The sequence below is a fragment of the Myxocyprinus asiaticus genome, chromosome 15, assembly GCF_019703515.2.
Source record: "Myxocyprinus asiaticus isolate MX2 ecotype Aquarium Trade chromosome 15, UBuf_Myxa_2, whole genome shotgun sequence".
NCBI lineage: Eukaryota > Metazoa > Chordata > Actinopteri > Cypriniformes > Catostomidae > Myxocyprinus > Myxocyprinus asiaticus.
The window spans coordinates 353,800-370,000 of record NC_059358.1 but is presented as its reverse complement, the minus strand read 5'-3'; the positions used below and the strand labels follow the sequence as shown (position 1 = coordinate 370,000).

The 16,201-nt window shown below is 34.3% G+C and overlaps 1 protein-coding gene across 1 annotated transcript in view; it reads right to left on the bottom strand.

Moving 5' to 3' along the window:
- The window catches only part of LOC127453186 (NIPA-like protein 2), a 20,589-nt gene extending 5,296 nt beyond the window's left edge, over nucleotides 1–15,293 (bottom strand). Inside the window, exons 1-5 of the mRNA XM_051719416.1 lie at nucleotides 15,232–15,293; nucleotides 14,807–14,881; nucleotides 2,266–2,334; nucleotides 1,129–1,297; nucleotides 931–990 (exon numbers count right to left, since the gene is read on the bottom strand). Coding sequence (XP_051575376.1) covers nucleotides 931–990; nucleotides 1,129–1,297; nucleotides 2,266–2,334; nucleotides 14,807–14,812 — 304 coding nt within the window. The 5' untranslated portion in view covers nucleotides 14,813–14,881; nucleotides 15,232–15,293. The remainder of the gene's footprint in view (nucleotides 1–930; nucleotides 991–1,128; nucleotides 1,298–2,265; nucleotides 2,335–14,806; nucleotides 14,882–15,231) is intronic.
- Nucleotides 15,294–16,201: the final 908 nt, after the last annotated feature.

The following is a 16,201-nucleotide window of genomic DNA, read 5'->3' as shown; positions in this document are numbered from 1 at the left end:
TGACCATGAGGAGGTTACCCCATGTGACTCTACCCTCCCTAGCAACCGGGCCAAATTGGTTGCTTAGGAGACCTGGCTGGAGTCACTCAGCACGCCCTGGATTCGAACTCACGACTCCAGTGGTGGTAGTCAGCGCCAATACTCGCTGAGATACCCAGACCCCAATATGAGGTATATTTGATAAATGAGCCTAGAGTCAATTTAGTTGTTTATACTGTACATTTAACACATTCATTAAGATTGCTTTTGACCTATTTGAGTCTTGACTTGGACTCGGACGAGCTGGTCTTGACTACAACACTGAAAGTTTCATCAGGGGTGTGAAGAGCACTGCGTCTCATTTTCTCCTGTACAGATGCTGAACACTCACTTTTGATCATTTGAAATATTCCTGTACCTCTGGTCGAGTAGCTGCTAAATTCACGAGTTTAATTCTTAGCTAACACACACACACACAATGACAGAATGTAAATCTTGAATTCACTGTAAGTCACTTATAATAATTAAATCAACTACTAAAAGGGTAAATGTTCATGTGTGAGATCCACAGATTGGTCTTCATTACAAATGAGTTATTTCCCAAAAAAGAGTTTTCATCTGTGTGAAACAATAAATTGTGTTTTATTTCAGGCCTCCTGAGGTTTCAGTCAGTAAATATAGACTGTACATTTTCTTTCATTTATAATGAGTTTACAGTAGATTCATAGACCGTAAGCAACAAGAATCTGGATAAACTAAAATCAGCACTGATTCTCCATTTTCAGACATTACACGATCATGTATGTTGACTTTTTTCTGATATTTTAAAAGCATACTAACCTTTGATCTTGAGCTTTGAGATTAGAATATGACTGTGTTTTCAAAAGGAGCAGAACATAGAAAAGTTCACAACAACTTTAACATGACACCTTCCAAGGAATCTGATCTCACCAAGAATATCAGAAGCGCGTAATGTTTCCTTGAGAAACACCACAGAAATGACGGCACTCGCTGAAAGAGAGAAAAAATTCAACTGAACTTGCTTTTTAACATCATTCAAAGAGTGCACTGGAATTACATTACTGCAGAGGGACTGTTTGTTTAATTTTGTATTTGAATGAGGGGTGTGGCCTGGTGGGAGTGGCTTACCGATGACTGACACACAGCCGAGAGGTGCAATGAGAGACGCCGGTGCAAATCCATACGCAGCAAAGTTTCCCAGCTCACCCAAACCCATCAACAGGATCCCGCACCACCACAGACGGCTGGTGTAGTACGGCCGCGTTCCTCGCTGTGACTGCCGCAAATGTGTGTATTTCTACACAACAAACACCAACAACACATCTGAAACTGAGAGTTCTGTGCCAGATAGCATACATACATCTCTGAGATGTCTGTTTTAGATATTTTGATCTGGAAAGCATCACAATCTAATTAACATCTGCTAAACATCTTAAAAAGATCAGATTTACAAACATTCTCATAAACATCTCAAAGACATCTGCTGAATGTCTTATTGACATCTGAGACATATTTAGTGACATATGTCAAAAATACATCTTTCAGATGTAATCACACACATCAAATAGATGTCTGGCAGATGTAGATGTGTGTGTGAGTGTGAGTCTGTGTGTGTGTGTGTGTGTGTGTGTGTGTGAGTGAGTGTGTGTGTCTGTGTGTGAGTGTTTGTGTGTGTGTCTGTGTTTGTGTGTGTGTGTGTGTGTCTGTGTGTGAGTGTGTGTGTGTCTGTGTTTTTGTGTGTGTATGCGTGTGTGAGTGTGTGTGTCTGTGTTTGTGTGTGTGTGTGTGTGTGTCTGTGTGTGTGTGTGTGTGTGTGTGTGTGAGTGTGAGTCTGTGTGTGAGTGTTTGTGTGTGTGTCTGTGTTTTTGTTTGTGTGTGTATGCATGTGTGAGTGTGTGTGTCTGTGTGTGAGTGTTTGTGTGTGTGTCTGTGTTGTGTGTGTGTGTGTGTGTGTGTGAGTGTGAGTCTGTGTGTGTGTGTGTGTGTGTGTGTGTCTGTGTGTGTGTGTGTGTGTGTGTGTGTGTGTGAGTGTGAGTCTGTGTGTGAGTGTTTGTGTGTGTGTCTGTGTTTTTGTTTGTGTGTGTATGCATGTGTGAGTGTGTGTGTCTGTGTGTGAGTGTTTGTGTGTGTGTCTGTGTTTGTGTGTGTGTGTGTATGCATGTGTGAGTGTGTGTGTGTGTGTGTGTGTGTGTGTGTGTGTGTGTCATCATCCTGTTCTGTGAGGACATTTCTGGTTGTGAGTGTGTTAGGAGTGTTGAGACTCACCTGGATATTTAAGGAGATGCTGATGAGAAAGTTTCCACACACTGCGATGCAGATTCCCACAATATAAACCTACAAACACACAAAATCTATAGTGGCGCAATTTTTAAAAACGACATTTTTCCCGTAATAACGAAATTACATTTTCTCGTAATAACAAAAATTATTTATGACATTTAACTGACAGTTTCTAAAGTAATTTCCCACTTTGTGCAATTGTTGGCGGTAGAGTTGCAGCTCTACATATGATAACCATGGCACAGTTATTTTAAATGATTTATCTTTATTTTCTTATCTGTTTAAGCCATAAAGAAATTTTACAATTTGGAATGCCCAATTCCCACTACTTAGTAGGTCCTCGTGGTGGTGCGGTTACTCACCTCAATCCGGGTGGTGGAGGACAAGTCTCAGTTGCCTCCGCTTCTGAGACCGTCAATCCGTGCATTTTATCACGTGACTCGTTGTGCATGACACCGCGGAGACTCACAGCATGTGGAGAATCATGCTACTCTCCACGATCCACACACAACTTACCACACGCCCCATTGAGAGCGAGAACCACTAATCACGACCACGAGGAGGTTACCCCATGTGACTCTACCCTCCCTAGCAACCGGGCCAATTTGGTTGCTTAGGAGACCTGGCTGGAGTCACTCAGCACGAATTGAGTAATCTCTAATAAAATGAAATAAAAAAATAAAATACATCTATAAAATAGGCTAAAATATTTTTTTTTTGTAAGTTCACATAGATTCAGCAAATGCATCAAATTATTGATGTGCAATAGCTTTAACAGTTTTGAATGAAAAAGTTTTATTCATTGCACACTTTATTAAGTGTCAAATAAAATGTCAACCAAAAAACGATATTTTATTTTATTATTGTCATTACAATGCCTCTGTAGTTTTATTTGTTTAAATGCCTAACAAAACATATACAGTACAGTATATTTATATATTTGTTGTCTAAAGAATAATGATGTTATTACGAGAAAAGATATCGTCATAAACAAAATCAGATCATAAACACAGAAACCGCGATAAGCAGATTTTGTTGATCCTGGAAAAATATTCCTATCAAAGAAACCGTCCTGAGTCCTGACCATAACAATTAAATAACCCTAAAATTTTAAGTTGATAAGAATGTCAAGCCACTAAGCTGGCCCTAAACCTAAAATCTGATTGGTTTATATAAATATTCCTCCAGGAACAATAAGGATGGGGATTCAGGAACATGTGCTACTTAGCAAAAGCTGTGTCCCAAATGACTCACTATACACTATGCACTTACATTATACACTATGCACTTACATTATACACTATGCACTAACATTATACACTATGCACTTACATTATACACTATGCACTTACATTATACACTATGCACTAACATTATACACTATGCACTTGCATTATACACTATGCACTTACATTACACACTATGCGCTTACATTATACACTATGCACTTGTATTATACACTATGCACTTGTATTATACACTATGCACTTACATTATACACTATGCGCTTACATTATACACTATGCACTTGTATTATACACTATGCACTTACATTATACACTATGCACTTGTTTTATACACTATGCACTTACATTATACACTAGGCACTTACATTACACTATGCACTTACATTATACTAGGCACTTACGTTATACACTATGCACTTACATTATACACTATGCACTTACATTATACTAGGCACTTACGTTATACACTATGCACTTACATTATACACTATGCACTTACATTATACAAGGCACTTACATTATACACTATGCACTGACATTATACACTATCTTGTATTATACACTATGCACTTGTATTATACACTATGCACTTACATTATACACTATGCGCTTACATTATACACTATGCACTTGTATTATACACTATGCACTTACATTATACACTATGCACTTGTTTTATACACTATGCACTTACATTATACACTATGCACTTGTTTTATACACTATGCACTTACATTATACACTAGGCACTTACATTACACTATGCACTTACATTATACTAGGCACTTACGTTATACACTATGCACTTACATTATACACTATGCACTTACATTATACTAGGCACTTACGTTATACACTATGCACTTACATTATACACTATGCACTTACATTATACAAGGCACTTACATTATACACTATGCACTTACATTATACACTATGCACTTACATTATACACTATGCACTTACATTATACTATGCACTTACATTACACTATGCACTTTTATTACACACTATGCACTTGCATTATACACTATGCACTTACATTATACACTATGCACTTACATTATACTATGCACTTACATTACACTATGCACTTACATTATACACTATGCACTTACATTACACTATGCACTTACATTATACACTATGCACTTACATTACACTAGGCACTTACATTATACTAGGTGCTTACATTATACACTATGCACTTACATTATACTATGCACTTACATTATACACTATGCACTTACATTATACTATGCATTTACATTATACACGATGCACTTACATTACACTATGCACTTACATTATACTAGGCACTTACATTATACACTATGCAGTTACATTACACTATGAACTTGCATTATACACTATGCACTTACATTATACTTGGCACTTACATTATACACTATGCACTTGCATTATACTAGGCGCTTACATTAGACTATGCACTTACCTTACACTATGCACTTGCATTATACACTATGCACTTACATTATACACTAGGCACTCTGACCATTACTACACTAATGCACTTTGCATTATATACTAGGCGCTTACATTAGACTATGCACTTACATTATACTACGCACTTACATTATACTTGGCACTTACATTATACACTATGCACTTGCATTATACTAGGCGCTTACATTAGACTATGCACTTACCTTACACTATGCACTTGCATTATACACTATGCACTTACATTATACTTGGCACTTACATTATACACTATGCACTTGCATTATACTAGGCGCTTACATTAGACTATGCACTTGCATTATACTAGGCGCTTACATTAGACTATGCACTTACATTATACTACGCACTTACATTATACACTATGCACTTACATTATACACTAGGCACTTACATTACACTATGCACTTACGTTATACACTATGCACTTACATTATACACTAGGCACTTACATTACACTATGCACTTACATTATACTAGGCACTTACGTTATACACTATGCACTTGCATTATACACTATGCACTTACATTATACACTATGCACTTACATTATACTATGCACTTACATTATACACTATGCACTTACATTATACACTATGCACTTACATTATACACTATGCACTTTTATTACACAAGGCACTTACATTATACTAGGTGCTTACATTATACACTATGCACTTACATTATACTATGCACTTACATTATACACTATGCACTTACATTATACTATGCATTTACATTATACACGATGCACTTACATTACACTATGCACTTACATTATACTAGGCACTTACATTATACACTATGCACTTACATTACACTATGCACTTGCATTATACACTATGCACTTACATTATACACTATGGATTTACATTATACTAGGCACTTACATTATACACTATGCACTTGCATTATACTATGCATTTACATTATACACGATGCACTTACATTATACTATGCACTTACATTATACACTATGCACTTACATTATACTATGCACTTACATTATACACTATGCACTTACATTATACTAGGCACTTACATTATACACTATGCACTTGCATTATACTATGCATTTACATTATACACGATGCACTTACATTATACTATGCACTTACATTATACTAGGCACTTACATTATACACTATGCACTTGCATTATACTATGCATTTACATTATACACGATGCACTTACATTATACTATGCACTTACATTATACACTATGCACTTACATTATACACTATGCACTTTTATTACACTAGGCACTTACATTATACTAGGTGCTTACATTATACACTATGCACTTACATTATACTATGCACTTACATTATACACTATGCACTTGTATTATACACTATGCACTTGTATTATACACTATGCACTTACATTATACACTCTGCGCTTACATTATACACTATGCACTTGTATTATACACTATGCACTTACATTATACACTATGCACTTGTTTTATACACTATGCACTTACATTATACACTATGCACTTGTTTTATACACTATGCACTTACATTATACACTAGGCACTTACATTACACTATGCACTTACATTATACTAGGCACTTACGTTATACACTATGCACTTACATTATACACTATGCACTTACATTATACTAGGCACTTACGTTATACACTATGCACTTACATTATACACTATGCACTTACATTATACAAGGCACTTACATTATACACTATGCACTTACATTATACACTATGCACTTATGTTATACTATGCACTTACATTATACACTATGCACTTGTTTTATACACTATGCACTTACATTATACACTATGCACTTGTTTTATACACTATGCACTTACATTATACACTAGGCACTTACATTACACTATGCACTTACATTATACTAGGCACTTACGTTATACACTATGCACTTACATTATACACTATGCACTTACATTATACTAGGCACTTACGTTATACACTATGCACTTACATTATACACTATGCACTTACATTATACAAGGCACTTACATTATACACTATGCACTTACATTATACACTATGCACTTACATTATACACTATGCACTAACATTATACACTAGGCACTTACATTATACACTATGCACTTACGTTATACTATGCACTTACATTACACTATGCACTTACATTATACACTATGCACTTACATTACACTAGGCACTTACATTATACTAGGTGCTTACATTATACACTATGCACTTACATTATACTATGCACTTACATTATACACTATGCACTTACATTATACTATGCATTTACATTATACACGATGCACTTACATTACACTATGCACTTACATTATACTAGGCACTTACATTATACACTATGAACTTGCATTATACACTATGCACTTACATTATACTTGGCACTTACATTATACTAGGCACTTACATTATACACTATGCACTTACATTACACTATGCAATTGCATTATACACTATGCACTTACATTATACACTATGGATTTACATTACACTATGCACTTACATTATACTAGGCACTTACATTATACACTATGCACTTACATTATACTTGGCACTTACATTATACTAGGCACTTACATTATACACTATGCACTTACATTACACTATGCAATTGCATTATACACTATGCACTTACATTATACACTATGGATTTACATTACACTATGCACTTACATTATACTAGGCACTTACATTATACACTATGCACTTGCATTATACTATGCATTTACATTATACACGATGCACTTACATTATACACTATGCACTTACATTATACACTATGCACTTACATTATACACTATGCACTTTTATTACACTAGGCACTTACATTATACTAGGTGCTTACATTATACACTATGCACTTACATTATACTATGCACTTACATTATACACTATGCACTTACATTATACTATGCATTTACATTATACACGATGCACTTACATTACACTATGCACTTACATTATACTAGGCACTTACATTATACACTATGCACTTACATTACACTATGCACTTGCATTATACACTATGCACTTACATTATACACTAGGCACTTACATTACACTATGCACTTACATTATACTAGGCACTTACGTTATACACTATGCACTTACATTATACACTATGCACTTACATTATACTAGGCACTTACGTTATACACTATGCACTTACATTATACACTATGCACTTACATTATACAAGGCACTTACATTATACACTATGCACTTACATTATACACTATGCACTTACATTATACACTATGCACTAACATTATACACTAGGCACTTACATTATACACTATGCACTTACGTTATACTATGCACTTACATTACACTATGCACTTACATTATACACTATGCACTTACATTACACTAGGCACTTACATTATACTAGGTGCTTACATTATACACTATGCACTTACATTATACTATGCACTTACATTATACACTATGCACTTACATTATACTATGCATTTACATTATACACGATGCACTTACATTACACTATGCACTTACATTATACTAGGCACTTACATTATACACTATGCAGTTACATTACACTATGAACTTGCATTATACACTATGCACTTACATTATACTTGGCACTTACATTATACTAGGCACTTACATTATACACTATGCACTTACATTACACTATGCAATTGCATTATACACTATGCACTTACATTATACACTATGGATTTACATTACACTATGCACTTACATTATACTAGGCACTTACATTATACACTATGCACTTACATTATACTTGGCACTTACATTATACTAGGCACTTACATTATACACTATGCACTTACATTACACTATGCAATTGCATTATACACTATGCACTTACATTATACACTATGGATTTACATTACACTATGCACTTACATTATACTAGGCACTTACATTATACACTATGCACTTGCATTATACTATGCATTTACATTATACACGATGCACTTACATTATACTATGCACTTACATTATACACTATGCACTTACATTATACTATGCACTTACATTATACACTATGCACTTACATTATACACTATGCACTTTTATTACACTAGGCACTTACATTATACTAGGTGCTTACATTATACACTATGCACTTACATTATACTATGCACTTACATTATACACTATGCACTTACATTATACTATGCATTTACATTATACACGATGCACTTACATTACACTATGCACTTACATTATACTAGGCACTTACATTATACACTATGCACTTACATTACACTATGCACTTGCATTATACACTATGCACTTACATTATACACTATGGATTTACATTACACTATGCACTTACATTATACTAGGCACTTACATTATACACTATGCACTTGCATTATACTATGCATTTACATTATACACGATGCACTTACATTATACTATGCACTTACATTATACACTATGCACTTACATTATACTATGCACTTACATTATACACGATGCACTTTCATTACACTAGGCACTTACATTATACACTATGCACTTTTATTACACACTATGCACTTACATTACACTATGCACTTGCATTATACACTATGGATTTACATTACACTATGCACTTACATTATACTAGGCACTTACATTATACACTATGCACTTGCATTATACTATGCATTTAAATTATACACGATGCACTTACATTATACTATGCACTTACATTATACACTATGCACTTACATTATGCTATGCACTTACATTATACACTATGCACTTACATTATACACTATGCACTTACATTATACACTATGCACTTTTATTACACTAGGCACTTACATTATACTAGGTGCTTACATTATACACTATGCACTTACATTATACTATGCACTTACATTATACACTATGCACTTACATTATACTATGCATTTACATTATACACGATGCACTTACATTACACTATGCACTTACATTATACTAGGCACTTACATTATACACTATGCACTTACATTACACTATGCACTTGCATTATACACTATGCACTTACATTATACACTATGGATTTACATTATACTAGGCACTTACATTATACACTATGCACTTTTATTACACTAGGCACTTACATTATACTAGGTGCTTACATTATACACTATGCACTTACATTATACTATGCACTTACATTATACACTATGCACTTACATTATACTATGCATTTACATTATACACGATGCACTTACATTACACTATGCACTTACATTATACTAGGCACTTACATTATACACTATGCACTTACATTACACTATGCACTTGCATTATACACTATGCACTTACATTATACACTATGGATTTACATTATACACTATGGATTTACATTACACTATGCACTTACATTATACTAGGCACTTACATTATACACTATGCACTTGCATTATACTATGCATTTACATTATACACGATGCACTTACATTATACTATGCACTTACATTATACACTCTGCACTTACATTATACTATGCACTTACATTATACACGATGCACTTTCATTACACTAGGCACTTACATTATACTATGCACTTACATTATACACTAGGCACTTTTATTACACACTATGCACTTACATTATACACTATGCACTTTTATTACACACTATGCACTTACATTACACTATGCACTTGCATTATACACTATGGATTTACATTACACTATGCACTTACATTATACTAGGCACTTACATTATACACTATGCACTTGCATTATACTATGCATTTACATTATACACGATGCACTTACATTATACTATGCACTTACATTATACACTATGCACTTACATTATGCTATGCATTAACATTATACACTATGCACTTACATTATACACTATGCACTTTTGTTACACTAGGCACTTACATTATACTAGGTGCTTACATTATACACTATGCACTTACATTATACTATGCACTTACATTATACACTATGCACTTACATTATACTATGCATTTACATTATACACGATGCACTTACATTACACTATGCACTTACATTATACTAGGCACTTACATTATACACTATGCACTTACATTACACTATGCACTTGCATTATACACTATGCACTTACATTATACACTATGGATTTACATTATACTAGGCACTTACATTATACACTATGCACTTTTATTACACTAGGCACTTACATTATACTAGGTGCTTACATTATACACTATGCACTTACATTATACTATGCACTTACATTATACACTATGCACTTACATTATACTATGCATTTACATTATACACGATGCACTTACATTACACTATGCACTTACATTATACTAGGCACTTACATTATACACTATGCACTTACATTACACTATGCACTTGCATTATACACTATGCACTTACATTATACACTATGGATTTACATTATACACTATGGATTTACATTACACTATGCACTTACATTATACTAGGCACTTACATTATACACTATGCACTTGCATTATACTATGCATTTACATTATACACGATGCACTTACATTATACTATGCACTTACATTATACACTCTGCACTTACATTATACTATGCACTTACATTATACACGATGCACTTTCATTACACTAGGCACTTACATTATACTATGCACTTACATTATACACTAGGCACTTTTATTACACACTATGCACTTACATTATACACTATGCACTTTTATTACACACTATGCACTTACATTACACTATGCACTTGCATTATACACTATGGATTTACATTACACTATGCACTTACATTATACTAGGCACTTACATTATACACTATGCACTTGCATTATACTATGCATTTACATTATACACGATGCACTTACATTATACTATGCACTTACATTATACACTATGCACTTACATTATGCTATGCATTAACATTATACACTATGCACTTACATTATACACTATGCACTTTTGTTACACTAGGCACTTACATTATACTAGGTGCTTACATTATACACTATGCACTTACATTATACTATGCACTTACATTATACACTATGCACTTACATTATACTATGCATTTACATTATACACGATGCACTTACATTACACTATGCACTTACATTATACTAGGCACTTACATTATACACTATGCACTTACATTACACTATGCACTTGCATTATACACTATGCACTTACATTATACACTATGGATTTACATTATACTAGGCACTTACTTTATACACTATGCACTTGCATTATACTATGCATTTACATTATACACGATGCACTTACATTATACTATGCACTTACATTATACACTATGCACTTACATTATACTATGCACTTACATTATACACTATGCACTTACATTATACTAGGCACTTACATTATACACTATGCACTTGCATTATACTATGCATTTACATTATACACGATGCACTTACATTATACTATGCACTTACATTATACACTATGCACTTACATTATACTATGCACTTACATTATACACGATGCACTTTCATTACACTAGGCACTTACATTATACTATGCACTTACATTATACACTAGGCACTTTTATTACACATTATGCACTTACATTATACACTATGCACTTTTATTACACACTATGCACTTACATTACACTATGCACTTGCATTATACACTATGGATTTACATTACACTATGCACTTACATTATACTAGGCACTTACATTATACTATGCACTTACCTTACACTATGTACTTGCATTATACACTATGCACTTACATTATACTTGGCACTTACATTATACACTATGCACTTGCATTATACTAGGCGCTTACATTAGACTATGCACTTACCTTACATTATGCACTTGCATTATACACTATGCACTTACATTATACTTGGCACTTACATTATACACTATGCACTTGCATTATACTAGGCGCTTACATTATACTAGGCACTATTATACTATGCACTTACCTTACACTATGCACTTGCATTATACACTATGCACTTACATTATACACTATGCACTTGCATTATACACTATGCACTTACATTATACTAGGCACTTACATTATACTATGCACTTACCTTACACTATGCACTTGCATTATACACTATGCACTTACATTATACACTATGCACTTACATTATACACTATGCACTTACATTATACTAGGCACTTACATTATACTAGGCACTTACATTATACACTATGCACTTGTATTATACACTATGCACTTACATTATACACTATGCACTTACATTATACACTATGCGCTTACATTATACACTATGCACTTACATTATACACTATGCACTTACATTATACTAGGCACTTACATTATACACTATGCACTTGTATTATACACTATGCACTTACATTATACACTATGCACTTACATTATACTAGGCACTTACATTATACACTATGCACTTGTATTATACACTATGCACTTACATTATACTATGCACTTACATTATACACTATGCACTTACATTATACACTATGCACTTAAATTATACACTATGCACTTACATTATACACTATGCACTTGCATTATACACTGTGCACTTACATTATACACTATGCATAATGCATGAAGTGTCCATCATTCCATACTCCGTTTTGTTGGTTAAAGAAGTATGCGGTTCGGAACTCAACAAGAAAGCGCACTGTGGCAAAACAAACACGCTAAGTAACCAAACTCAGCACTGTCCTCATATAACTGACAACATAAACTAGGATATTTATTATTTTAATTATGTGATACAGTATTACTAAATACATTTCATCAGTTTAATAACTGTGTGTTTATGACAGAGAATGTGTTCAGTCAAACATGTGTCCACACTCTTAAGGGATGAGTATGCAAAATTATTTCAGACACCGTAAGGGACCAGGATATGACGTCATGCATGAGGGCTTCTGGTTTTAATAATTAATAATTAATAAATCACAAATAATAAATAATATTCTATTCAAAATGTTAAAATATATCATCTACTCATTTTCCTCCAATAATACAAACACGCAGCATTGAAACATGTATTCTTTGTGTTGAGCCAAGAGGTCAGCGTGTGACGTTTTTGTCTTCTATCCGAATTTGCAGGACAGAGTTCACCAAACATGAACTTTCCTCAGCGAAGTGTGACATTTTTTCATGTGACTGTGTATTTACAGTCTCCCGTGTGAGAGTGACAGCAGCTTCAGTTGTGTTGTCTGCATTCAGCAAGACCATTTTAAGAGGCAAAGTCTGTTTATTATATTTATAAACAATGTCCTTATTATTTATTAGTTCTACACTGACAGATGGCCCTTGGCTCATGTGTGCATTACTTTTATACGAAGAAAGAAAGTCATACACATCTGGGATGGCATGAGGGTGAGTAAATGATGAGAGAATGTTCATTTTTGGGTGAACTATACCTTTAACAAACAGCTTGTTTGATCAAAAGGAAAGCAGTCATGCTAGTTTTGGGAAACTCACCCTGACAGTTTTGTCTTGTTGATTTGTTGATTGTTGTAATAATTATCACACGTGAGCTGCGATTAATATTACTAAATCTGTCTTTAGATGTGATGGATTGTTTCATTGAGACTTCACTGTATTAATTTAGATTTAAAGTGTTCACATTAGAGATTGTAGTGTGGATTACACAGATTTAGAGCTGTAGTTGTGATAGTACTAAATAAGATTCAGATTAGATAAGATCTGTAGTCTGTGTTATGAAGCATTTTTTACAAAGTAGTTTTAATAATGACTGTATTAGAGAGAGTATAGACTGTAGTTACTGCGTGTTTAGCTTCAGGTTAGAGGTCGTAGTCGCAGTGTTTGAGCCTAAAATGGTTATTATTGTACCTCCATGCTGGATCTTCACCTGTAGTTCTCACAAGGCATGTAAAGAGAGTGGAGAAAACCACACTCACAAACACACTGGCAAAAAGAACAACACACATAAGTTCAACACATCCATGTGTGTATGTTCATATTTCTGACTGCAGGATGTTGTTAGACTTCAGTTTAAACAGAACTTCATTGATCACTGACATATCTCATGCAGGACTCGGTATTACAGCAGAATGTTGGACACTATTCCACTTCTTCTTGTCAAACACCAACAATCTTACAAAACAAAAGCTAAAGGGACAATCTGACTGTTTACAACACTGACGATAAACCACCATAGAACAGGCCCGCATGAAGTGTAAAGCTACAGTATACAATTGTGATTAAGAATTATAACAGCAGCAGATTTAACAACAATTATGAGAAGAAATACATACAGGATTCTGGTACAGGAATGAGACAGTGCTGGACTCTTCTGTAAAGCTGGACTGAGTCTGACTGTGTGTGTGTGTGTGTATGTGTGTGCGCTTACAGAACTCTTTGTGCAGTGAAGGACAATAGTGTTCTGTGAGTGTGTGTGAGTTTCAGGCGGAGTCAGTGGACGGACAGTACATCTATTCTCTAACATTACACCACATACTTGCATGATGACGTACTGAGTGTGTGTGTGTGTATGTGTGAGTGTGTGTGTGTGTGTATGTGTGAGTGTGTGTGTGTGTGAGTGAGTGTGTGTGAGTGTATGTGTGTGTGTGTGTGTGTGTGTGTGAGTGTGTGTATGCATGTGTATATATGTGTGTGTGTGTGTGTGTGTGTGTGTGTGTGTATGTGTGTGTGTGTGTGTGTGAGTGTGTGTATGCATGTGTATATATGTGTATGTGTGTGTGTGTGTGTGTGTGTGTGTGTGTGAGAGTGTGTGTGTGTGTGTGTATGTGTGCCCAGATAGCACACGTACATCTCCAAGCTGTCTGTTTTAGATATTTTGATCTGGAAAGCATCACAATCTAATTAACATCTGCTAAACATCTTAAAAAGATCAGATTTACAAACATTCTAAATCAGAAATGTCTGAAAGACATCTGCTGAATATCTTATTAATATCCGAGACATACTTATTAACATATGTCAGATAGACGTATTGCAGATTACCAAAACATAAAATATACATCTTCCAGATGTAAACATGCACATAAGTAGACGTCTAGGTGATGTTGTATGTGTGTGATTGTGTTTCATTGTGATCGTGATGGTTTAGGTTTTAGGTAGCATGTCCCCTGATAGCATACATACATCTGCCAGACGTCTATTTGATGTGTGTGTTTACATCTGGAAGACGTCTTTTTTAGGATGTTTGCTCATCTGCTATACGTCTATAAGACGTTTCCTCTTGGATGTCAATAAGACATTCAG